Source organism: Carcharodon carcharias (genome assembly GCF_017639515.1).
Source record: "Carcharodon carcharias isolate sCarCar2 chromosome 38 unlocalized genomic scaffold, sCarCar2.pri SUPER_38_unloc_2, whole genome shotgun sequence".
In the NCBI taxonomy this organism is placed as follows: domain Eukaryota; kingdom Metazoa; phylum Chordata; class Chondrichthyes; order Lamniformes; family Lamnidae; genus Carcharodon; species Carcharodon carcharias.
The window spans coordinates 1,439,943-1,467,213 of NW_024470786.1; the positions used below are offsets into that span (position 1 = coordinate 1,439,943).

General features: G+C 47.0%; 1 protein-coding gene across 1 annotated transcript in view; it reads right to left on the minus strand.

Moving 5' to 3' along the window:
• Window positions 1–483: 483 nt before the first annotated feature.
• Window positions 484–27,271, minus strand: part of LOC121274794 (reticulocyte-binding protein 2-like) — a 105,862-nt gene continuing 79,074 nt past the window's right edge. Inside the window, exons 4-6 of the mRNA XM_041182146.1 lie at window positions 13,070–13,345; window positions 9,972–10,247; window positions 484–1,052 (exon numbers count right to left, since the gene is read on the minus strand). Coding sequence (XP_041038080.1) covers window positions 633–1,052; window positions 9,972–10,247; window positions 13,070–13,345 — 972 coding nt within the window. The 3' untranslated portion in view covers window positions 484–632. The remainder of the gene's footprint in view (window positions 1,053–9,971; window positions 10,248–13,069; window positions 13,346–27,271) is intronic.

Below are 27,271 nucleotides of genomic sequence, written 5' to 3' on the forward strand. Positions count from 1 at the left end.
AGATCCCTCGGGATTAAAATCTCAACCAAAAAACAATGCCTCAGAGAGTGTAGCACTCCCTCAGCAATCACCCTCCGACAGTGCGGCGCTCCCTCAGCACTGACCCTCCAACAGTGCGGCGCTCCCTCAGCACTGACCATCTGACAGTGCGGCGCTCCCTCAGCACTGACCCTCTGACAGTGCAGCGCTCCCTCAGTACTGAACCTCCAACAGTGCGGCGCTCCCTCATTACTGGCCCTCCAACAGTGCAGCGCTCCCTCAGTACTGACCCTCCAACAGTGCGGCACTCCCTCAGCACTGACCCTCCGACAGTGCGGCGCTCCCTCAGCACTGACCCTCCGACACAATATCTAGCCTCTTGTACAATAATCTGAGAGAGGAGAAGTGAAACTCAGTGAGTCATGGTCGACATGCGAATGTGAAATGATATACACACCAGAAGCATTTTTGCTTGACATCAAATATGTCACTGACTGCAACTGATTGTATGGAAGAAATGTTATTTTTATTTAAAGCATATCAACAGTGAATTGTGGTTGTTTTCATTTCTGGAAATGGGCATAATATCAGGTCAGTTGTGACGTCCTCATCTTCGCCTGACAGTTGAGGAGCATTTGTCATTTGAAATCTAATCACTGACTCTGATTTTTTCTCCCTATTCTGCTCGAAGCACGCAAAACAGAAAGGCTTACACTCAAAAGCACTCCTTGAATTGAGAATAGCCCAACACGGCGAAATACCATGCGAGCAGTTAACGAACACGCAAGTGCTGGCATATTGGCAAGCGCACATACACACACTACAACGGTACCAGCAACGACAAACGTGAAAACTTTGCCCTCGCGAACTTTGCTGAATGTTTCATATGCAGAATGAAAATGTTTTCTCACATCATTGTGCCAAGCTGAAACCGTAGAGTCGTAGTATGCGTTACTATCTCCCAGACAACGCAGAAAGCTGACAGTCAACTCATTGGCCTTCTTCTCCAGTCTTTCTTGCAGTGAACTTGGCGAGGTCCACAAAACGTTGAACCATTGGCTGGTATCTTGCACCTGAATACCACAAAAGAAAAGTGTGAGATTAATGTAAAGCACCCCCTACAACGTCCGCAACAAACACTCCCAAGACAGGTACAGCACGGGGTTAGATACAGAGTAAAGCTCCCTCTACATGGTCCCCATCAAACACTCCCAGGACAGGTACAGCACGGGGTTAGTTACAGAGTAAAGCTCCCTCTACACTGTCCCCATCAAACACTCCCAGGACAGCTACAGCACGGGGTTAGATACAGAGTAAAGCTCTCTCTACACTGTCACCATCAAACACTCCCAGGACAGGTACAGCACGGGGTTAGATACAGAGTAAAGCACCCTCTACACTGTCCCCATCAAACATTCCCAGAACAGGTTCAGCACGGGGTTATATACAGAGTAAAGCTCACTCTACACTGTCCCCATTAAACACTCCTAGGACAGGTACAGCACGGGGTTAGATACAGAGTAAAGCTCCCTCTACACCGTCCCCATCAAACACTCCCAGGACAGATACAGCACAGGGTTAGATACAGAGTAAAGCTACCTCCACTGGATCCTCATCAAACACTCCCAGGACAGGTACAGCACGGGGAGAGATACAGAGTAAATCTCCCCCTACACTGTCCCCATCAAACACTCCCAGGACAGGTACAGCACGGGGTTAGATACAGAGTAAATCTCCCCCTACACTGTCCCCATCAAACACTCCCAGGACAGGTACAGCACGGGGTAAGATACAGAGCAAAGTTCCCTCTACACTGTCCCCATCAAACACTCCCAGGATAGGTACAGCACGGGGTTAGATACAGAGTAAATCTCCCTCTACACTGTCCCCATCAAACACTCCCAGGATAGGTACAGCACGGGGTTAGATACAGAGTAAATCTCCCTCTACACTGTCCCCATCAAATATTCCCAGGACAGGTACAGCACAGGGTTAGATACAGAGTATACCTCCATCTTCACCGTCCCCATCAAACACGCCCAGGACAGGTACAGCACGGGGTTAGATACAGAGTAAATCTCCCTCTACACTGTCCCCAAAAACACTCCAAGGAAAACTGCAGCACAGGGTTGGATACAAAGTAAATCTCCTTCTATATTGTCCCCATCAAACACACCCGGGACAGGGACAGTACAGGGGTAGATAAAGAGTAAAGCCCCCTCTATACCATTCCCATCAAACATTCCCAGGAGAGATACAGCACGGGGTTAGATGCAGAGTAAAGCTCCCTCTACACTGTCCCCATCAAACACTCCCAGGTCAGGTACAGCATGGGGAGAGATACAGAGTAAATCTCCCTCTACACCGTCCCCATCAACCACTCCCAGACAGGTACAGCACGGGGTTAGATACAGAGTTAAGCTCTCTCTCTACTGTTCCCATCAAACACTCCCAGGACAGGTACAGCACGGGGTTAGATACAGAGTAAAGCTCCCTCTACACTGTCCCAATCAAACATTCCCAGGACAGGTAAAGCACGGGGTTAGATACAGAGTAAAGCACTACCTACACTGTCCCCAGCAAACACTGCCAGGACAGGTACAGCACGGGGTTAGATACAGAGTAAAGCTCCCTCTGTACTGTCCCCATCCAGCTCTCCCAGGACAGGTACAGCACAGGGTTAGATACAGAGTAAATCTCCCTCTACACTGTCCCCATCAAACACTCCCAGGACAGGTACAGCACGGGGTTAAATACAGAGTAAAGCTCCCTCTACACTGTCCCAATCAAACATTCCCAGGACAGGTAAAGCACGGGGTTAGATGCAGAGTAAAGCACCCACTACACCGTCCCCATCAAACACTCCCAGGACAGGTACAGCACGGGGTTAGATACAGAGAAAAGCTCCCTCTACACTGTCCCCATCAAACACTCCCAGGGCAGGTACAGCACGGGGTTAGATACAGAGTAAATCTCCGTCTACACTGTCCCCACGAAACTCTCCCAGGACAGGTAAAGCACAGGGTTAGATACAGAGTAAATCTCTCTCGACACTGTCCCCATCAAATACTCCCAGAACAGGTACAGCATGGCATTAGATAAAGAGTAATGCCCGCTCTACACCATTCCCATCAAACACTCCCAAGACAAGTACAGCCTGGGGTTAGATACAGAGTTAAGCTCTCTCTCTACTGTTCCCATCAAACACTCCCAGGACAGGTACAGCACGGTGTTAGATACAGAGTAAATCTCCCTCTACACTATCCCCATCAAACGCTCCCAGGACAGCTACAGCACGGGGTTAGATACAGAGTAAAGCTCCCTCTACACTGTCCCCATTAAACACTCCTAGGACAGGTACAGCACGGGGTTAGATACAGAGTAAATCTCCCTCTACACTGTCCCCATCAAACACTCCCAGGACAGATACAGCACGGGGTTAGATACAGAGTAAAGCTACCTCCACTGGATCCTCATCAAACACTCCCAGCACAGGTACAGCACGGGGTTGGACACAGAGTAAATCTCCCTCTACAATGTCCCCATCAAACACTCCCAGGACAGGTACAGCACGGGGAGAGATACAGAGTAAATCTCCCCCTACACTGTCACCATCAAACGATCCCAGGAGAGGTACAGCACGGGGTTAGATACAGAGTCAATCTCCCTCTACACTGTCCCCATCAAACACTCCCAGGACAGGTACAGCACGGGGTTAGATACAGAGTAAAGCTCCCCTACACTGTCACCATCAAACATTCCCAGGAGAGGTACAGCAAGAGGAGAGATACAGAGTAAATATCCCTCTACACTGTCCCCATCAAATATTCCCAGGACAGGTAAAGCACAGGGTTAGATACAGAGTAAAGCACCCACTTCACGGTCGCCATCAAAGACTCCCAGGACAGGTACATCACGGGGTTAGTTACAGAGTAAAGCTCCCTCTATATTGTCCCAATCAAACACTTCCATGAAAGGAACAGCATAAGGTTAGATACAGAGTAAATCTCCGTCTACACTGTCCCCACGAAACTCTCCCAGGACAGGTACAGCACGGGGTTAGATACAGAGTTAAGCTCTCTCTCTACTGTTCCCATCAAACACTCCCAGGACAGGTACAGCACGGTGTTAGATACAGAGTAAATCTCCCTCTACACTATCCCCATCAAACACTCCCAGGACAGCTACAGCACGGGGTTAGATACAGAGTTAAGCTCTCTCTCTACTGTTCCCATCAAACACTCCCAGGACAGGTAAAGCACGGGGTTAGATACAGAGTAAATCTCCCTCTACACGGTCCCCTTCAAACATTCCCAGGACAGGTACAGCACAGGGAGAGATACAGTGTAAATCTCCCTCTACACTGTCCACAACAAGCACTCCCAGGACAGGTACAGCACGGGGTTAGATACAGAGTTAAGCTCTCTCTCTACTGTTCCCATCAAACACTCCCAGGACAGGTACAGCACGGGGTTAGATACAGAGTAAAGCTCCCTCTACACTGTCCCAATCAAACATTCCCAGGACAGGTAAAGCACGGGGTTAGATACAGAGTAAAGCACTACCTACACTGTCCCCAGCAAACACTGCCAGGACAGGTACAGCACGGGGTTAGATACAGAGTAAAGCTCCCTCTGTACTGTCCCCATCCAGCTCTCCCAGGACAGGTACAGCACAGGGTTAGATACAGAGTAAATCTCCTTCTACACTGTCCCCATCAAACACTCCCAGGACAGGTACAGCACGGGGTTAAATACAGAGTAAAGCTCCCTCTACACTGTCCCAATCAAACATTCCCAGGACAGGTAAAGCACGGGGTTAGATGCAGAGTAAAGCACCCACTACACCGTCCCCATCAAACACTCCCAGGACAGGTACAGCACGGGGTTAGATACAGAGAAAAGCTCCCTCTACACTGTCCCCATCAAACACTCCCAGGGCAGGTACAGCACGGGGTTAGATACAGAGTAAATCTCCGTCTACACTGTCCCCACGAAACTCTCCCAGGACAGGTAAAGCACAGGGTTAGATACAGAGTAAATCTCTCTCGACACTGTCCCCATCAAATACTCCCAGAACAGGTACAGCATGGCATTAGATAAAGAGTAATGCCCGCTCTACACCATTCCCATCAAACACTCCCAAGACAAGTACAGCCTGGGGTTAGATACAGAGTTAAGCTCTCTCTCTACTGTTCCCATCAAACACTCCCAGGACAGGTACAGCACGGTGTTAGATACAGAGTAAATCTCCCTCTACACTATCCCCATCAAACGCTCCCAGGACAGCTACAGCACGGGGTTAGATACAGAGTAAAGCTCCCTCTACACTGTCCCCATTAAACACTCCTAGGACAGGTACAGCACGGGGTTAGATACAGAGTAAATCTCCCTCTACACTGTCCCCATCAAACACTCCCAGGACAGATACAGCACGGGGTTAGATACAGAGTAAAGCTACCTCCACTGGATCCTCATCAAACACTCCCAGCACAGGTACAGCACGGGGTTGGACACAGAGTAAATCTCCCTCTACAATGTCCCCATCAAACACTCCCAGGACAGGTACAGCACGGGGAGAGATACAGAGTAAATCTCCCCCTACACTGTCACCATCAAACGATCCCAGGAGAGGTACAGCACGGGGTTAGATACAGAGTCAATCTCCCTCTACACTGTCCCCATCAAACACTCCCAGGACAGGTACAGCACGGGGTTAGATACAGAGTAAAGCTCCCCTACACTGTCACCATCAAACATTCCCAGGAGAGGTACAGCAAGAGGAGAGATACAGAGTAAATATCCCTCTACACTGTCCCCATCAAATATTCCCAGGACAGGTAAAGCACAGGGTTAGATACAGAGTAAAGCACCCACTTCACGGTCGCCATCAAAGACTCCCAGGACAGGTACATCACGGGGTTAGTTACAGAGTAAAGCTCCCTCTATATTGTCCCAATCAAACACTTCCATGAAAGGAACAGCATAAGGTTAGATACAGAGTAAATCTCCGTCTACACTGTCCCCACGAAACTCTCCCAGGACAGGTACAGCACGGGGTTAGATACAGAGTTAAGCTCTCTCTCTACTGTTCCCATCAAACACTCCCAGGACAGGTACAGCACGGTGTTAGATACAGAGTAAATCTCCCTCTACACTATCCCCATCAAACACTCCCAGGACAGCTACAGCACGGGGTTAGATACAGAGTAAAGCTCCCTCTACACTGTCATCATCAAACACTCCCAGGAAAGGTGCAGCAAGGGATTATATACAGAGTAAAGCACCCTCTACACTGTCCCCATCAAACATTCCCAGAACAGGTTCAGCACGGGGTTATATACAGAGTAAAGCTCCCTCTACACTGTACCCATTAAACACTCCTAGGACAGGTACAGCACGGGGTTAGATACAGAGTAAATCTCCCTCTACACTGTCCCCATCAAACACTCCCAGGACAGATACAGCACGGGGTTAGATACAGAGTAAAGCTACCTCTACTGGATCCTCATCAAACACTCCCAGCACAGGTACAGCACGGGGTTAGATACAGAGTAAAGTCCCCTGTAGACTGTCCCCATCAAACACTCCCAGGAAAGGTACAGAACGCGATTAGATACAGAGTAAATCTCCCTCTACACTGTCCCCATCGAACACTCCCAGGGCAGGAACACCACGGGGTTAGACACAGAGTAAATCTCCCTCTACAATGTCCCCATCAAACACTCCCAGGACAGGTACAGAACGGGATTAGATACAGAGTAAAGCTTCGTCTACTGTATCCTCATCAAACACTACCAGGACAGGTACAGCACGGGGAGAGATACAGAGTAAATCTCCCCCTACACTGTCCCCATCAAACGCTCCCAGGACAGGTACAGCACGGGGTTAGATACAGAGTCAATCTCCCTCTAAACTGTCCCCATCAAACACTCCCAGGACAGGTACAGCACGGGGTTAGATACACAGTAAAGCTCCATCTTCACCGTCCCCATCAAACACTCCCAGGACAGGTACAGCATGGGGTTGGATACAGAGTAAATCTCTCTCTACACGGTCCCCATCAAACACTCCCAGGACAGGTAGAGCACGGGGTTAGATACAGAGTAAAGCTCCCTTTACACTGTCTCCATCAAACACTCCCAGGACAGGTACAGCACGGGGTTAGATACAGAGTTAAGCTCTCTCTCTACTGTTCCCATCAAACACTCCCAGGACAGGTACAGCACGGTGTTAGATACAGAGTAAATCTCCCTCTACAGTGTCCCCATCAAACACTCCCAGGACAGCTACAGCACGGGGTTAGATACAGAGTAAAGCTACCTCCACTGGATCCTCATCAAACACTCCCAGCACAGGTACAGCACGGGGTTAGATACAGAGTAAAGTCCCCTGTAGACTGTCCCCATCAAACACTCCCAGGACAGGTACAGAACGGGATTAGATACAGAGTAAATCTCCCTCTACACTGTCCCCATCGAACACTCCCAGGGCAGGAACACCACGGGGTTAGACACAGAGTAAATCTCCCTCTACAAAGTCCCCATCAAACACTCCCAGGACAGGCACATCACGGGATTAGATACAGAGTAAAGCTTCGTCTACTGTATCCTCATCAAACACTACCAGGACAGGTACAGCACGGGGAGAGATACAGAGTAAATCTCCCCCTACACTGTCCCCATCAAACGCTCCCAGGAGAGTTGCAGCACGGGGTTGGATACAGAGTCAATCTCCCTCTACACTGTCCCCATCAAACACCCCCAGGACAGGTACAGCACGGGGAGAGATGCAGAGTAAATCTCCCTCCACACCGTCCCCATCAAACACTCCCAGGACAGGTACAGCACGGGGAGAGATACAGAGTAAATCTCCCTCTACACCGTCCCCATCAAACACTCCCAGAACAGGTACAGCACGGGGTTAGATACAGAGTTAAGCTCTCTCTCTACTGTTCCCATCAAACACTCCCAGGACAGGTACAGCACGGGGTTAGACACAGAATAAATCTCCCTCTACACGGTCCCCATCAAACATTCCCAGGACAGGTAAAGCACGGGGTTAGATACAGAGTAAAGCACCCACTACACTGTCCCCATCAAACACTGCCAGGACAGGTACAGCACGGGGTTAGATACAGAGTAAAGCTCCCTCAACACCGCCCACATCAGACATTCCCAGGACAGGTACAGCATGGGGTTGGATACAGAGTAAATCTCTCTCTACACTGTGCCCATCAAATACTCCCAGAACAGGTACAGCATAGCATTAGATAAAGAGTAATGCCCGCTCTACACCATTCTCATCAAACATTCCCAGGAGAGCTACAGCACGGGGTTAGACACAGAATAAATCTCCCTCTACACTGTCCCCATCAAATATTCCCAGGACAGGTAAAGCACAGGGTTAGATACAGAGTAAAGCACATACTTCACGGTCGCCATCAAAGACTCCCAGGACTGGTACAGCATGGAGATAGATACAGAGTAAAGCTCCCCCTACACTGTCCCCAACAAACATTCCCAGGACAGGTACAGCACGGGGTTAGATACAGAGTAAAGCTCCCTCTACACTGTCCCCATCAAACACTCCCAGGTCAGGTACAGCACGGGTTTAGATACAGAGTAAATCTCCCTCTGCACTCTCCCCATCCAGCTCTCCCAGTCAGGTACAGCACGGGGTTAAATACAGAGTAAAGCTCCCCCTACACTATCCCCATCAAACACTCCCAGGACAGGTACAGCATGGGGTTAGATACAGAGTAAAGCTCCCTCTACACTGACCCCATCAAACACTCCCAGGACAGGTACAGCATGGGGTTAGATACAGAGTAAAGCTCCCTCTGTACTGTCACCATCAAACACGCTTAGGACAGGTACAGCACAGGGTTAGATACAGAGTAAATCTCCCTCTACACTGTCCCCATCAATCACTCCCAGGACAGGTACAGCACGGTGTTAGATACAGAGTAAATTTCTCTCTATCCTGTCCTCGTCAAACATTCCCAGGACAGGTACAGCACGGGGTTAGATACAGAGTAAATCTCTCTCTATCCTGTCCTCATCAAACATTCCCAGGACAGGTACAGCACGGGGTTAGATACAGAGTAAATCTCCCTCTACACTGTCCCCATCAAACACTCCCAGGACAGGTACAGCATGGGGTTAGATACAGAGTAAATCTCCTTCTATATTGTCCCCATCAAACACTCCCAGGACACATACAGCACGATGTTTGATACAGAGTAAAGCTCCCTCTACAGCGTCCCCTTCAAACACTCCCAGGTCAGGTACAGCACGGGGTTAGATACAGAGTAAATCTCCCTCTGCACTGTCCCCATCCAGCTCTCCCAGGACGTGTACAGCACAGGGTTAAATACAGACTAAACTCCCTCTACACTGTCCCCATCAAACATTCCCAGGACAGGTACAGCATGGGGTTAGATACAGAGTAAAGCTCTCTCTACACTGTCCCCATCAAACACTCTTAGGATAGGTACAGCACGGGTTTAGATACAGATCAAATCTCCATCTGCACTGTCCCCAACAAACACACCCAGGACAGGTACAGCACGGGGTTAGATACAGAGTAAATCTCCCTCTGCACTGTCCCCATCCAGCTCTCTCAGTCAGGAACAGCATGGGGTTAAATACAGAGTAAAGCTCCCCCTACACTGTCCCCATCAAACATTCCCAGGACAGGTACAGCACGGGGTTAGATACAGAGTAAATCTCCCTCTACACTGTCCCCATCAAACACTCCCAGGACAGGTACAGCACGGGGTTAGATACAGAGTAAAGTTCCCTCTACCCTGTCCCCATCAAACACTCCCAGGACAGGTACAGCACGGGGTTAGATACAGAGTAAAGTTCCCTCTACCCTGTCCCCATCAAACACTCCCAGGACTGGTACAGCACGGGGTTAGATACTGAGTAAAGCTCCCCTTGCATTTTTCCATTCACAAACCGAATGGTTTGTTGGAATCGGACTGACCTGCTCTTCCACGTATTGTTCGAACTCCTTCAGCTTCTCCGCTCTTAGTTTTTCTATCTCGTTCTCAAAACTTTGGGTATAATACTTAATGCATTTTTCTGTTTCTTGCTGCAATTTATCATCCAGATCAGGAAGTTCTCTCAGCAGCTCCTTTCCACTTTCTCCCATGTGCTTCTTAAATTCCTCCAGAACGCTTTTGGACTTTCTTTCCAGACGCTTCCTCATCGACACTGGAGTGTTTCTCAAGATCTCATTGTTACTGTACAAATGTTGCTCCTGAAGAACACGGAAAGCATTGTGTTAGTTTCAGAGTAAATCTGTCTGTCTCAGGAAATGTGAGGAGCCGGAGAGAGACATATAGAGAGAGAGGACCCTGAATGAGAGAGATAGAAATAGGGCTGAGCCAGAGGGAGAGAGGGAGAGAGGCAGAGTGAGAGGGAGAGAGATAAAGAGCACGGAGTCAGAGAGGGAGAGAGAGCGGAACCAGAGAGATAGAGAGAGAGAGAGTGGTGCCAGCATGAGAGAGAGAGAGAGAATGGGAGAGAGATACAGAGTGAGAGAGGGAGAGATAGACAACGGATACAGAATGTGACAGAGATAGATATAGAGTGGAGCCAGAGAGAATGGAGCCAGAGTGAGAGAGAGAGATAGCAGAGCCAGAGTGAGCAAGAGATACAGATTGAGATGAGCCAGAGAGAGACAGCAAGAGAGGAGTCATAGGGTTAGAGAGATAGAGACCGTGTGTGAGACAGTGAGGGAGAGAGAGAGAAAAAAAGAAAGATCAGAACTAGAGAAAGAAAGAGCAGAGGCAGGGAGAGAGGGAGACAGAGAGAGAGAGCGAGAGAGAGAGCAGAGCCAGAGAGACAGAAAGAGAGTGCAAACAGAGCCAGAGTGAGACAGACAAAGAGAGAGAGAGAGAGGAGCCAGAGAGAGACAGAGACAGAGAGTCAGAGGGAGAGAGGGAGCTGAGCCAGAGTGAGAGAAAGAGAGACTGCAGAACCAGAGAGATAGAGTGAGAGAGATTGGCGCCAGAGTGAGAGCGAGACAGAGATCGAGTGGAGCCAGAGAGAGAGAGAGAGAGAGCGGAGCCAGAGTGTGAGAGATATGGATATAGAGTGGAGCCAGAGAGAGACAGAGATGGAGGGGGAGAGAGAGAGAGAGGGCAGAGTCACAGGGTTAGAGAGAGACAGGGAGAGAGAGAGACAGAGAAGGAGATAGAGATCGAGACAGTGGACCCAGAGAGATGGAGAAAGTGCAGCCACTGTGTGAGCGCGAGAGAGAGAGAGAGAGAGAGACTGTCAGACAGACAGAGACAGTCAGACAGAAGGAGAGAGGAGCCAGAGGGAGAGAGGGAGGGAGAGAGCCGAGCCAGAGAACAATGGAGCCAGAGAAGGAGAAAGAGAGTGGAACCACAGAGAGAGAAAGAGAGCAGAGCTAGAGAACGAAAGAGAGAGCAAGCAGAACAACAGACAGAAAGAACAGAGTCAGAGGGAGAGACTGACAGAGAGAGAGAGGAGCCAGTGGTATATATAGCGAGAGGGCTTGGAGCCAGGGAAAGAGAGAGACAGACAGAGAGAAGAGGCAGAGGGAGAGAGAGGGACAGCAGAGGCAGAGACAGAGATAGAGATAGAGAGTGGAGCCAGAGAGGCAGCGGGAAAGCGAGGGAAAGGGGGAGCGAGAGAGATCCAGAAAGTTGAGCCACAGTGAGAGACAGACAGAGATAGAGTGGAGCCAGAGAGAGAACGGAGTTTGAGTGAGAGAGAGAGAGAGTTGAAGAGAGCAGAGTCAGAGTGAGAGATAGAGAGGGAGATAGAGAGAGAGAGAGCGCAACTAGTGAGAGAGAGAGCAAAACCAGAGCGAGAGAGAAATAGAGATAGAGTGGAGCCAGAGGGCGACAGAGAGTGGAGAGAGAGAGAAAAAAAGAAAGAGACAGAGAGCAGAGCCTGAAAGGGAGAGAGAGAGACAGAGAGCGCGAAGCCAGAGAGAGAGAGAGACAGAAAGAGGGGAGAGAGTAGAGTGAGATGATTGAGACACATTGAGAGACAGAGAGAAGTACAGTGGGGCCAGAAAGAGAGAGAGAGAGAGAGAGTGAGGGAGAGCGGAGCTAGTGTGAGAGAGAAATAGAGATAGGGTGGAGCCGTAGAGAGAAAGCGAGCGGAGCCAGGTAAAGAGAGAGAGATAGAGAAAGAGCGAGGAGAGAGAGAGAGTTGAGCCACATTGAGAAGCAGATAGAGATAGAGTGGGGCCAGAAAAAGAGAGAGTGAGAGAGAGAGAGAGAGTTCAGCCACAGTGAGAGACAGACAGACATAGAGTGGAGCCAGAAAGAGAAAGAGAGAGATAGAAATAGTGGGAGAGAGAGAGAGCGAGGGCGAGAGAGCGGAGACAGAGTGGGAGATAGAGTGAGAGAGAGAGGGTTAGAGATAATGAGAGCAGAGCCAGAGAGGGAGCAAAGACAGAGAGAGCAGAGTCAGAAAGAGGATGAGAGATGGAGAGGGAGAGACAGCTGAGACAAATTGAGAGACAGAGAGACAGACAGTGGGGCCAGAAAGAGAGAGAGAGATAGAGTGGAGCCGCAGTGAGAGAGAGAGACTTGGACTGGGGCCAGACAGAGAGAGGTGTGTGTGCGTGTGTGTGTACGTGCGTGTGCGTATGTTATACTCCCAGGACAGGCACACAATTGGATAAATACAGAGGAGTGAAGCTCCCTCTACATTGACAACAACATTCATTCCCAGGACAGATACAGTACAGGGTTAGATACAGAGTAAAACTCCCTCTACACTGTCCCCATCAAACACTCCCAGGGCAGATACTGCACGGGGTCAGATACAGAGTAAATCTCCCTCTACAATGTCCCCATCAAACACTCCCAGGACGGGTACAGCACGGGGTTAGATACAGAGTAAATCTCACTCTATACTGTCCCCATCAAACACTCCCAGGGCAGGTACAGCACGGGGTTAGATACAGAGTAAATCTCCCTCTCCACTGTCCTCATCAAACACTCCCAGGACAGGTAAGCATGGGGTTAGATATGAAGGAAAGGTCTCTCTACATTCTCTCATTAAGAATCTCATTTTATGTTTTATCGGAAATACCTGCTTGTTGATATAAGTTTCAAACTCTTCCACCTTCTGCTGCTTCAGTTTCTCCAATGCTCTAATGAACTGCAAGTTCCAAAACTTGGAGAACGAGTAAAGATCATTCCTCAGTAGTTTGTCCAAATCATTAAGTTCACTGGCTGTCTCCTCCTCACTTGATCTCAGATGCTTATGAAAATCATCCTTCAGCTCCTTGACTTTGTTCTCCAGGAGTATCTGCATTGAACGTGGAGTGGTCTTCAACGTTAGCAAGATATCCTGCGTATCTCGCTCCTGAAAGACACATGCAAACAAAGTTAGATACAGAGTAAATCTCCCTCTACAATGTCCCCATCAAACACTCCCAGGACAGGTACAGCACGGGGTTAGACACAGAGTAAATCTCCCTCTACACTGTCCCCATCAAACATTCCCAGGACAGGTACAGCATGGGGTTAGATACAGAGTAAAGCTCCCTCTACACTGTCCCCATCAAAAACTCGCAGGACAGGTACAGCACGGAGTTAGATACAGAGTAACTCTCCCTCTACACAGTCCCCATGAAACACTCCCAGGACAGGTACAGCACAGGGTCAGATACAAAGTAAAGCTCCGCCTACGCTGCCCCCATCAAACACTCCCAGGATAGGTACAGCACGGGGTTAGAAACAGAGTAAAGCTCCCTCTATAGCGTCCCCATCAAACACTCCCAGGACAGGCACAGCACGGGTCTCACTATTTTAACCTCTCTTCCGGCGTCACGCAGTTTTAACCTCTGTCTCCTGAATTCTTGCTGTTTAAACCTCTCTCTGTTCCGCAGACTCACTGTTTAAACCTCTCTGCCTGAAGAATCACTGTTTTAACTTCTCTCTCCCAAATTCTCTGTTTGAACTTTTATCCTAAAGTCTCCCTGTTTTAATTTCTCTCGCAAAGTTTTGCTGTTTTAACCTCTCTGTCCTGAAGCCTCACTGTTTAAACCTCTCTGTACCGAAGTCTCTGTTTAAACCTCTCTGTACTGAAGTCTTGCTGTTTAAACTTCTCTGTACTGAAGTCTCACTGTTTAAACCTCTCTGTACCGAAGACTCGCGCTTTAAAACTCTCTGTACTGAAGTCTCTCTGTTTAAACCTCTCTCTGTACCGAAGTCTCAGTGTTTAAACCTTTCTGTCCTGAAGACTCGCTGTTTAAACCTGTGTCCCGAAGTCTCGCTGTTTAAACCTCACTGTACCGAAGTCTCGCTGTTGAATCCTCTCTGTACTGAAGACTCATTGTTTAAACCTCTCTGTCCTGAAGACTCGCTGTTTAAACCTCTCTCTACTGAAGTCTTGCTGTTTAAACCTTTCTGTACCGAAGACTCGCTGTTTAAACCTCTCTCTGTACCGAAGTCTCACTGTTTAAACCTCTCTGTACTGAAGTCTCACTGTTTAAACCTCTCTGTACCGAAGACTCGCTGTTTAAAACTCTCTGTACTGAAGTCTCACTGTTTAAACCTCTCTGTACTGAAGTCTCACTGTTTAAACCTCTCTGTACTGAAGTCTCACTGTTTAAACCTCTCTGTACTGAAGACTCGCTGTTTAAACCTCTCTCTGTACCGAAGACCCGCTGTTTAAACATCTCTGTACCGATGACTCGCTGTTTAAACCTCTCTGTACCGAAGTCTCGCTGTTTAAACCTCTCTGTACTGAACTCTCGCTGTTCAAACCTCTCTGTCCTGAAGTCTCGCTGTTTAAAACCTCTCTGTCCCGAAGACTCACTGTTTAAACCTCTCTGTACTGAATACTCGCTGTTTAAACTCTCTGTACTGAAGTCTCGCTGTTTAAACCTCTCTGTACTGAAGTCGTGCTGTTTAAACCTCTCTGTCCCAAAGTCTCACAGTTTAAACCTCTCTGTACTGAAGTCTCGCTGTTTCAACCTCTCTGTCCTGAAGTCTTGCTGTTTAAACCTCTCTCTGTACCGAAGCCTCGCTGTTTAAACCCCTCTGTCCTGAAGTCTCACTGTTTAAACCTCTCCTGTACCGAAGCCTCGCTGTTTAAACCACTTTGTTCTGAAGTCTCGCTGTTTAAACCTCTCTCTGTACCGAAGACTCGCTGTTTCAACCTCTCTCTGTCCTGAAGTCTCACTGTTTAAACCTCTCTGTACTGAAGTCTCGCTGTTTAAAACTCTCTGTCTTTAAGTCTCGTTGTTTAAACCTCACTGCACAGAAGTCTCGCTGTCTAAACCACTCTCTGTACCGAAGACTCGCTGTTTAAAACTTTCCCTGTACAGAAGCCTCGCTGTTTAAACCTCACTCTAATGAAGACTCGCTTTTTAAACCTCTCTCTGTCTGAAGCCTCACCGCTTAAACCTCTCTGTCCTGAAGTCTCACTGTTTAAACCTCTCTGTACTGAAGACTCACTGTTTAAACCTCTCTGTACTGAACTCTCGCTGTTCAAACCTCTCTGTCCTTAAGTCTAGCTGTTTAAACCTCACTGTACAGAAGTCTCTCTGTTTAAACCTCTCTGTACCAAAGTCTCACTGTTTAAAAGTCTCTGTCCCGAAGACTCGCTGTTCAAACCTCTGTGTCCCGAAGTCTCGCTGTTTAAACCTCTCTGTACCGAAGTCTCTGTTTAAACCTCTCTGTACTGAAGTCTTGCTGTTTAAACTTCTCTGTACTGAAGTCTCACTGTTTAAACCTCTCTGTACCGAAGACTCGCGCTTTAAAACTCTCTGTACTGAAGTCTCTCTGTTTAAACCTCTTTCTGTACCGAAGTCTCAGTGTTTAAACCTTTCTGTCCTGAAGACTCGCTGTTTAAACCTGTGTCCCGAAGTCTCGCTGTTTAAACCTCACTGTACCGAAGTCTCGCTGTTGAATCCTCTCTGTACTGAAGACTCATTGTTTAAACCTCTCTGTCCTGAAGACTCGCTGTTTAAACCTCTCTCTACTGAAGTCTTGCTGTTTAAACCTTTCTGTACCGAAGACTCGCTGTTTAAACCTCTCTCTGTACCGAAGTCTCGCTGCTTAATGATCCCTGTACTGAAGACTCACTGTTTAAACTCTCTGTCCCGAAGACTCGCTGTTTAAACCTCTCTGTACTGAAGTCTCAGTTTAAACCTCTCTGTACTGAAGCCTCACTGTTTAAACCTCTCCGTCCTGAAGTCTCACTGTTTAAACCTCTCTGTACCGAAAACTCGCTGTTTAAACCTCTCTCCGTACCGAAGACCCGCTGTTTAAACCTCTCTGTACCGATGACTCGCTGTTTAAGCCTCTCTGTACCAAAGTCTCGCTGTTTAAACCTCTCTGTACCGAAGTCTCGCTGTTTAATCCTCTCTGTACTGAACTCTCGCTGTTCAAATCTCTCTGTCCTAAAGTCTCACTGTTCAAACCTCTCTCTGGCCCGAAGACTCGCTGTTTAAACCTCTCTGTACTGAAGTCTCACTATTAAACCTCTGTGTCCCGAAGCCTCGCTGTTTAAACCTCTCTGTCCCAAAGACTCACTGTTTAAACCTCTCTGTACTGAATACTCGCTGTTTAAACTCTCTGTACTGAAGTCTCGCTGTTTAAACCTCTCTGTCCTGAAGTCTCGCTGTTTAAACCTTTCTGTACTGAAGACTCGCTGTTTAAACTTCTCTCTGTACCGAAGTCTCACTGTTTAAACCTCACTGTACTGAAGTCTCACTGTTTAAACCTCTCTGTACCGAAGTCTCACTGTTTAAACCTCTCTCTGTACCGAAGCCTCACTGTTTAAATCTCTCTGTCCTGAAGTCTCACTGTATAAACCTCTCTGTCCTGAAGTCTCGCTGTTTAAACCTCTCTGTACTGAAGTCTCGCTGTTTAAACCTCTCTGTACTGAAGTCTCGCTGTTTAAACCTCTCTGTACTGAAGTCTTGCTGTTTAAACTTCTCTGTACTGAAGTCTCACTGTTTAAACCTCTCTGTACCGAAGACTCGCTGTTGAATCCTCTCTGTACTGAAGACTCATTGTTTAAACCTCTCTGTCCTGAAGACTCGCTGTTTAAACCTCTCTCTACTGAAGTCTCGCTGTTTAAACCTCTATGTACCAAAGTCTCACTGTTTAAACCTCTCTGTACTGAAGACTCGCTGTTTAAATATCTCTCTGTACCGAAGTCTCACTGTTTAAACCTCTCTGTCCCGAAGACTCGCTGTTCAAACCTCTGTGTCCCGAAGTCTCGCTGTTCAAACCTCTCTGTACTGAAGTCTCGCTGTTTAATCCTCTCTGTACTGAAGACTCACTGTTTAAACCTCTCTGTCCCGAAGACTCGCTGTTTAAACCTCTCTGTACTGAAGCCTCGCTGTTTAAACCTCTCTGTCCCGAAGACTCACTGTTTAAACCTCTCTGTACTGAATACTCGCTGTTTAAACTCTCTGTACTGAAGTCTCGCTGTTTAAACCTCTCTGTACTGAAGTCGTGCTGTTTAAACCTCTCTGTCCCAAAGTCTCACAGTTTAAACCTCTCTGTACTGAAGTCTCGCTGTTTAAACCTCTCTGTACCGAAGCCTCGCTGTTTAAACCCCTCTGTCCTGAAGTCTCACTGTTTAAACCTCTCCTGTACCGAAGCCTCGCTGTTTAAACCACTCTGTTCTGAAGTCTCGCTGTTTAAACCTCTCTGTACTGAAGACTCGCTGTTTAAACCTCTCTCTGTACCGAAGACCCGCTGTTTAAACATCTCTGTACCGATGACTCGCTGTTTAAACCTCTCTGTACCGAAGTCTCGCTGTTTAAACCTCTCTGTACTGAACTCTCGCTGTTCAAACCTCTCTGTCCTGAAGTCTCGCTGTTTAAAACCTCTCTGTCCCGAAGACTCACTGTTTAAACCTCTCTGTACTGAATACTCGCTGTTTAAACTCTCTGTACTGAAGTCTCGCTGTTTAAACCTCTCTGTACTGAAGTCGTGCTGTTTAAACCTCTCTGTCCCAAAGTCTCACAGTTTAAACCTCTCTGTACTGAAGTCTCGCTGTTTCAACCTCTCTGTCCTGAAGTCTTGCTGTTTAAACCTCTCTCTGTACCGAAGCCTCGCTGTTTAAACCCCTCTGTCCTGAAGTCTCACTGTTTAAACCTCTCCTGTACCGAAGCCTCGCTGTTTAAACCACTTTGTTCTGAAGTCTCGCTGTTTAAACCTCTCTCTGTACCGAAGACTCGCTGTTTCAACCTCTCTCTGTCCTGAAGTCTCACTGTTTAAACCTCTCTGTACTGAAGTCTCGCTGTTTAAAACTCTCTGTCTTTAAGTCTCGTTGTTTAAACCTCACTGCACAGAAGTCTCGCTGTCTAAACCACTCTCTGTACCGAAGACTCGCTGTTTAAAACTTTCCCTGTACAGAAGCCTCGCTGTTTAAACCTCTCTCTAATGAAGACTCGCTTTTTAAACCTCTCTCTGTCTGAAGCCTCACCGCTTAAACCTCTCTGTCCTGAAGTCTCACTGTTTAAACCTCTCTGTACTGAAGACTCACTGTTTAAACCTCTCTGTACTGAACTCTCGCTGTTCAAACCTCTCTGTCCTTAAGTCTAGCTGTTTAAACCTCACTGTACAGAAGTCTCTCTGTTTAAACCTCTCTGTACCAAAGTCTCACTGTTTAAAAGTCTCTGTCCCGAAGACTCGCTGTTCAAACCTCTGTGTCCCGAAGTCTCGCTGTTTAAACCTCTCTGTACCGAAGTCTCTGTTTAAACCTCTCTGTACTGAAGTCTTGCTGTTTAAACTTCTCTGTACTGAAGTCTCACTGTTTAAACCTCTCTGTACCGAAGACTCGCGCTTTAAAACTCTCTGTACTGAAGTCTCTCTGTTTAAACCTCTCTCTGTACCGAAGTCTCAGTGTTTAAACCTTTCTGTCCTGAAGACTCGCTGTTTAAACCTGTGTCCCGAAGTCTCGCTGTTTAAACCTCACTGTACCGAAGTCTCGCTGTTGAATCCTCTCTGTACTGAAGACTCATTGTTTAAACCTCTCTGTCCTGAAGACTCGCTGTTTAAACCTCTCTCTACTGAAGTCTTGCTGTTTAAACCTTTCTGTACCGAAGACTCGCTGTTTAAACCTCTCTCTGTACCGAAGTCTCGCTGCTTAATGATCCCTGTACTGAAGACTCACTGTTTAAACTCTCTGTCCCGAAGACTCGCTGTTTAAACCTCTCTGTACTGAAGTCTCAGTTTAAACCTCTCTGTACTGAAGCCTCACTGTTTAAACCTCTCCGTCCTGAAGTCTCACTGTTTAAACCTCTCTGTACCGAAAACTCGCTGTTTAAACCTCTCTCCGTACCGAAGACCCGCTGTTTAAACCTCTCTGTACCGATGACTCGCTGTTTAAGCCTCTCTGTACCAAAGTCTCGCTGTTTAAACCTCTCTGTACCGAAGTCTCGCTGTTTAATCCTCTCTGTACTGAACTCTCGCTGTTCAAATCTCTCTGTCCTAAAGTCTCACTGTTCAAACCTCTCTCTGGCCCGAAGACTCGCTGTTTAAACCTCTCTGTACTGAAGTCTCACTATTAAACCTCTGTGTCCCGAAGCCTCGCTGTTTAAACCTCTCTGTCCCAAAGACTCACTGTTTAAACCTCTCTGTACTGAATACTCGCTGTTTAAACTCTCTGTACTGAAGTCTCGCTGTTTAAACCTCTCTGTCCTGAAGTCTCGCTGTTTAAACCTTTCTGTACTGAAGACTCGCTGTTTAAACTTCTCTCTGTACCGAAGTCTCACTGTTTAAACCTCACTGTACTGAAGTCTCACTGTTTAAACCTCTCTGTACCGAAGTCTCACTGTTTAAACCTCTCTCTGTACCGAAGCCTCACTGTTTAAATCTCTCTGTCCTGAAGTCTCACTGTATAAACCTCTCTGTCCTGAAGTCTCGCTGTTTAAACCTCTCTGTACTGAAGTCTCGCTGTTTAAACCTCTCTGTACTGAAGTCTCGCTGTTTAAACCTCTCTGTACTGAAGTCTTGCTGTTTAAACTTCTCTGTACTGAAGTCTCACTGTTTAAACCTCTCTGTACCGAAGACTCGCTGTTGAATCCTCTCTGTACTGAAGACTCATTGTTTAAACCTCTCTGTCCTGAAGACTCGCTGTTTAAACCTCTCTCTACTGAAGTCTCGCTGTTTAAACCTCTATGTACCAAAGTCTCACTGTTTAAACCTCTCTGTACTGAAGACTCGCTGTTTAAATATCTCTCTGTACCGAAGTCTCACTGTTTAAACCTCTCTGTCCCGAAGACTCGCTGTTCAAACCTCTGTGTCCCGAAGTCTCGCTGTTCAAACCTCTCTGTACTGAAGTCTCGCTGTTTAATCCTCTCTGTACTGAAGACTCACTGTTTAAACCTCTCTGTCCCGAAGACTCGCTGTTTAAACCTCTCTGTACTGAAGTCGTGCTGTTTAAACCTCTCTGTCCCAAAGTCTCACAGTTTAAACCTCTCTGTACTGAAGTCTCGCTGTTTAAACCTCTCTGTACCGAAGCCTCGCTGTTTAAACCCCTCTGTCCTGAAGTCTCACTGTTTAAACCTCTCCTGTACCGAAGCCTCGCTGTTTAAACCACTCTGTTCTGAAGTCTCGCTGTTTAAACCTCTCTCTGTACCGAAGACTCGCTGTTTCAACCTCTCTCTGTCCTGAAGTCTCACTGTTTAAACCTCTCTGTACTGAAGTCTCGCTGTTTAAAACTCTCTGTCTGTAAGTCTCGTTGTTTAAACCTCACTGCACAGAAGTCTCGCTGTCTAAACCACTCTCTGTACCGAAGACTCGCTGTTTAAAACTTTCCCTGTACAGAAGCCTCGCTGTTTAAACCTCTCTCTAATGAAGACTCGCTTTTTAAACCTCTCTCTGTCCTGAAGCCTCACCGCTTAAACCTCACTGTCCTGAAGTCTCACTGTTTAAACCTCTCTGTACTGAAGACTCGCTGTTTAAACCTCTCTGTACTGAACTCTCGCTGTTCAAACCTCTCTGTCCTTAAGTCTAGCTGTTTAAACCTCACTGTACAGAAGTCTCGCTGTTCAAACCTCTCTGTCCTTAAGTCTAGCTGTTTAAACCTCACTGTACAGAAGTCTCGCTGTTTAAACCTCTCTGTACCAAAGTCTCACTGTTTAAAAGTCTCTGTCCCGAAGACTCGCTGTTCAAACCTCTGTGTCCCGAAGTCTCGCTGTTTAAACCTCTCTGTACCGAAGGCTCGCTGCTTAATCATCCCTGTACTGAAGACTCACTGTTTAAACTCTCTGTCCCGAAGACTCGCTGTTTAAACCTCTCTGTACTGAAGTCTCACTGTTTAAACCTCTCTGTACTGAAGTCTTACTGTTTAAACCTCTCCGGCCTGAAGTCTCACTGTTTAAACCTCTCTGTACCGAAAACTCGCTGTTTAAACCTCTCTCCGTACCGAAGACCCGCTGTTTAAACCTCTCTGTACCGATGACTCGCTGTTTAAGCCTCTCTGTACCGAAGTCTCGCTGTTTTAACCTCTCTGTACCGAAGTCTCGCTGTTTAATCCTCTCTGTACTGAACTCTCGCTGTTCAAACCTCTCTGTCCTAAAGTCTCACTGTTCAAACCTCTCTCTGGCCCGAAGACTCGCTGTTTAAACCTCTCTGTACTGAAGTCTCACTATTTAAACCTCTCTGTCCCGAAGCCTCGCTGTTTAAACCTCTCTGTCCCGAAGACTCACTGTTTAAACCTCTCTGTACTGAATACTCGCTGTTTAAACTCTCTGTACTGAAGTCTCGCTGTTTAAATCTCTCTGTACTGAAGTCGCGCTGTTTAAACCTCTCTGTCCAGAAGTCTCACTGTTTAAACCTTTCTGTAGTGAAGTCTCACTGTTTAAACCTCTCTGTACTGAAGACTTGCTGTTTAAACCTCTCTGTACCGAAGCCTCGCTGTTTAAACCTCTCTGTCCTGAAGTCTCGCTGTTTAAACCTCTGTCTATACCGAAGCCTCGCTTTTTAAACCACTCTGTTCTGAAGTCTCGCTGTTTAAACCTCTCTCTGTACCGAAGTCTACGCTGTTTCAACCTCTCTCTGTACTGAAGACTCGCTGTTTAAACCTCTCTCACTGAAGACTCGCTGTTTAAACCTCTCTGTACCGAAGCCTCACTGTTTAAGGCTCACTGTCTTGAAGTCTCACTGTTTAAACCTCTCGGTACTGAAGTCACGCTGTTTAAACCTCTCTCTAAACCGAAGTCTCGCTGTGTCAACCTCTCTCTGTCCTGAAGTCTCACTGTTTAAACCTCTCTGTACCGAAGACTCGCTGTTTAAACCTCTCGGTCCTTAAGCCTCGCTGGTTAAACCTCACTGTACAAAAGTCTCACTGTTTAAACCTCTCTGTCCTGAAGTCTCGCTGTTTAAACCTCTCTGTACCGAAGTTTCGCTGCTTAATCCTCCCTGTACTGAAGACTCACTGTTTAAACCTCTCTGTCCCGAAGACTCGCTGTTTAAACCTCTCTGTACTGAAGTCTCACTGTTTAAACCTCTCTGTACTGAAGTCTTACTGTTTAAACCTCTCTGTACTGAAGTCTCGCTATTTAAACCTCTCTGTCCTGAAGTCTCGCTGTTTAAACCTTTCTGTACTGAAGACTCGCTGTTTAAACTTCTCTCTGTACCGAAGTCTCACTGTTTAAACCTCTCTGTACTGAAGACTTGCTGTTTAAACCCCTCTCTGTTCCGAAGTCTCACTTTTTAAACCTCTCTGTACCGAAGCCTCACTGTTTAAACCTCTCTGTACCGAAGCCTCGCTGTTTAAACCACTCTGTACTGAAGCCTCGCTGTTTAAACCTCTCTGTACTGAAGTCTCGCTGTTTAAACCTCTCTGTACTGAAGACTCGCTGTGTAAACCTCTCTGTACTGAAGTCTCGCTGTTTAAACCTCTCTGTACTGAAGTCTCGCTGTTTAAACCTCTATGTACCAAAGTCTCACTGTTTAAACCTCTCTGTACTGAAGTCTCGCTGTTTAAACCTCTCTGTACTGAAGACTCGCTGTGTAAACCTCTCTGTACTGAAGTCTCGCTGTTTAAACCTCTCTGTACTGAAGTCTCGCTGTTTAAACCTCCCTGTACCGAAGCCTCGCTGTTTAAACCTCTCTGTACTGAAGACTCGCTGTTTAAACCCCTCTCTGTACCGAAGTCTCACTGTTTAAACCTCTCTGTACCGAAGTCTCACTGTTTAAACCTCTCTGTACCGAAGTCTCACTGTTTAAACCTCTCTGTACTGAAGTCTCACTGTTTAAACCTCTCTGTACTGAAGTCTCGCTTTTTAATCCTCTCTGTACCGAAGCCTCACTGTTTAAACCTCTCTCTGTACCGAAGCCTCACTGTTTAAACCTCTCTGTACTGAAGTCTCACTGTTTTAAGCTCTCTGCTGAAGTCTTGCTGTTTACAACTCTCTGTACTGAAGTCTCACTGTTTTAAGCACTCTGCTGAAGTCTTGCTGTTTAAACCTCTCTGTACTGAAGTCTCACTGTTTTAAGCTCTCTGCTGAAGTCTTGCTGTTTAAACCTCTCTGTCCTGATGACTCGCTGTTTAAATCTCTCTGTACTGAAGTCTCATTGTTTAAACCTCCCTGTACCGAAGCCTCGCTGTTTAAACCACTCTGTACTGAAGCCTCGCTGTTTAAACCTCTCTGTACCGAAGTCTCGCTGTTTAAACCTCTCTGTACCGAAGTCTCGCTGTTTAAACCTCTCTGTACTGAACTCTCGCTGTTCAAACCTCTCTGTCCTGAAGTCTCGCTGTTTAAAACCTCTCTGTCCCGAAGACTCACTGTTTAAACCTCTCTGTATTGAATACTCGCTGTTTAAACTCTCTGTACTGAAGTCTCGCTGTTTAAACCTCTCTGTACTGAAGTCGTGCTGTTTAAACCTCTCTGTCCCAAAGTCTCACAGTTTAAACCTCTCTGTACTGAAGTCTCGCTGTTTAAACCTCTCTGTCCTGAAGTCTCGCTGTTTAAACCTCTCTCTGTACCGAAGCCTCGCTGTTTAAACCCCTCTGTCCTGAAGTCTCACTGTTTAAACCTCTCCTGTACCGAAGCCTCGCTGTTTAAACCACTCTGTTCTGAAGTCTCGCTGTTTAAACCTCTCTCTGTACCGAAGACTCGCTGTTTCAACCTCTCTCTGTCCTGAAGTCTCACTGTTTAAACCTCTCTGTACTGAAGTCTCGCTGTTTAAAACTCTCTGTCTGTAAGTCTCGTTGTTTAAACCTCACTGCACAGAAGTCTCGCTGTCTAAACCACTCTCTGTACCGAAGACTCGCTGTTTAAAACTTTCCCTGTACAGAAGCCTCGCTGTTTAAACCTCTCTCTAATGAAGACTCGCTTTTTAAACCTCTCTCTGTCCTGAAGCCTCACCGCTTAAACCTCTCTGTCCTGAAGTCTCACTGTTTAAACCTCTCTGTACTGAAGACTCGCTGTTTAAACCTCTCTGTACTGAACTCTCGCTGTTCAAACCTCTCTGTCCTTAAGTCTAGCTGTTTAAACCTCACTGTACAGAAGTCTCTCTGTTTAAACCTCTCTGTACCAAAGTCTCACTGTTTAAAAGTCTCTGTCCCGAAGACTCGCTGTTCAAACCTCTGTGTCCCGAAGTCTCGCTGTTTAAACCTCTCTGTACCGAAGTCTCGCTGCTTAATCATCCCTGTACTGAAGACTCACTGTTTAAACTCTCTGTCCCGAAGACTCGCTGTTTAAACCTCTCTGTACTGAAGCCTCGCTGTTTAAACCTCTCTGTACTGAAGTCTTACTGTTTAAACCTCTCCGTCCTGAAGTCTCACTGTTTAAACCTCTCTGTACCGAAAACTCGCTGTTTAAACCTCTCTCCGTACCGAAGACCCGCTGTTTAAACCTCTCTGTACCGATGACTCGCTGTTTAAGCCTCTCTGTACTGAAGTCTCGCTGTTTTAACCTCTCTGTACCGAAGTCTCGCTGTTTAATCCTCTCTGTACTGAACTCTCGCTGTTCAAACCTCTCTGTCCTAAAGTCTCACTGTTCAAACCTCTCTCTGGCCCGAAGACTCGCTGTTTAAACCTCTCTGTACTGAAGTCTCACTATTTAAACCTCTCTGTCCCGAAGCCTCGCTGTTTAAACCTCTCTGTCCCGAAGACTCACTGTTTAAACCTCTCTGTACTGAATACTCGCTGTTTAAACTCTCTGTACTGAAGTCTCGCTGTTTAAATCTCTCTGTACTGAAGTCGCGCTGTTTAAACCTCTCTGTCCAGAAGTCTCACTGTTTAAACCTTTCTGTAGTGAAGTCTCACTGTTTAAACCTCTCTGTACTGAAGACTTGCTGTTTAAACCTCTCTGTACCGAAGCCTCGCTGTTTAAACCTCTCTGTCCTGAAGTCTCGCTGTTTAAACCTCTGTCTGTACCGAAGCCTCGCTTTTTAAACCACTCTGTTCTGAAGTCTCGCTGTTTAAACCTCTCTCTGTACCGAAGTCTACGCTGTTTCAACCTCTCTCTGTACTGAAGACTCGCTGTTTAAACCTCTCTCACTGAAGTCTCACTGTTTAAACCTCTCCGTCCTGAAGTCTCGCTGTTTAAACCTCTCTGTACCGAAGCCTCCCTGTTTAAGGCTCACTGTCTTGAAGTCTCACTGTTTAGACCTCTCTGTACTGAAGTCACGCTGTTTAAACCTCTCTCTGAACCGAAGTCTCGCTGTTTCAACCTCTCTCTGTCCTGAAGTCTCACTGTTTAAACCTCTCTGTACCGAAGACTCGCTGTTTAAACCTCTCTGTACTGAAGTCTCAATGTTTAAACCTCTCTCTGTACCGAAGCCTCACTGTTTAAACCTCTTTGTACCGAAGCCTCACTGTTTAAACCTCTCTGTACTGAAGTCTCACTGTTTTAAGCTCTCTGTTGAAGTCTTGCTGTTTAAACCTCTCTGTCCTGATGACTCGCTGTTTAAACCTCTCTGTACTGAAGACTCACTGTATAAACCTCTCTGTACTGAAGACTCATTGTTTAAACCTCTCTGTACCGAAGCCTCACTGTTTAAACCTCTCTGTCCCGCAGCCTCGCTGCATAAACCTCTCTGTCCTGACGTCTCGCTGTTCTAACCTCTCCCACCCAAAAACTTGCTTTGTAAACCTCCGTCTCCCGAAGACTCGCTGTTTTAAGATCTCTCCCCCGATATCTCGGTGTTTTAATCCCTCACTCCTGAAGACTCGCTGTTTAAACCTCTCTGTACTGAAGTCTCACTATTTAAACCTCTCTGTCCCGAAGCCTCGCTGTTTAAACCTCTCTGTCCCGAAGACTCACTGTTTAAACCTCTCTGTACTGAATACTCGCTGTTTAAACTCTCTGTACTGAAGTCTCGCTGTTTAAATCTCTCTGTACTGAAGTCGCGCTGTTTAAACCTCTCTGTCCAGAAGTCTCACTGTTTAAACCTTTCTGTAGTGAAGTCTCACTGTTTAAACCTCTCTGTACTGAAGACTTGCTGTTTAAACCTCTCTGTACCGAAGCCTCGCTGTTTAAACCTCTCTGTCCTGAAGTCTCGCTGTTTAAACCTCTGTCTGTACCGAAGCCTCGCTTTTTAAACCACTCTGTTCTGAAGTCTCGCTGTTTAAACCTCTCTCTGTACCGAAGTCTACGCTGTTTCAACCTCTCTCTGTACTGAAGACTCGCTGTTTAAACCTCTCTCACTGAAGACTCGCTGTTTAAACCTCTCTGTACCAAAGTCTCACTGTTTAAACCTCTCCGTCCTGAAGTCTCGCTGTTTAAACCTCTCTGTACCGAAGCCTCCCTGTTTAAGGCTCACTGTCTTGAAGTCTCACTGTTTAGACCTCTCTGTACTGAAGTCACGCTGTTTAAACCTCTCTCTGAACCGAAGTCTCGCTGTTTCAACCTCTCTCTGTCCTGAAGTCTCACTGTTTAAACCTCTCTGTACCGAAGACTCGCTGTTTAAACCTCTCGGTCCTTAAGTCTCGCTGGTTAAACCTCACTGTACAAAAGTCTCACTGTTTAAACCTCTCTGTCCCGAAGACTCGCTGTTCAAACCTCTGTGTCCCGAAGTCTCGCTGTTTAAACCTCTCTGTACCGAAGTTTTGCTGCTTAATCCTCCCTGTACTGAAGACTCACTGTTTAAACCTCTCTGTCCCGAAGACTCGCTGTTTAAACCTCTCTGTACTGAAGTCTCACAGTTTAAACCTCTCTGTACTGAAGCCTCGCTGTTTAAACCTCTCTGTACTGAAGTCTTACTGTTTAAACCTCTCTGTACTGAAGTCTCGCTGTTTAAACCTCTCTGTACTGAAGTCTCGCTGTTTAAACCTCTCTGTACTGAAGTCTCGCTGTTTAAACCTTTC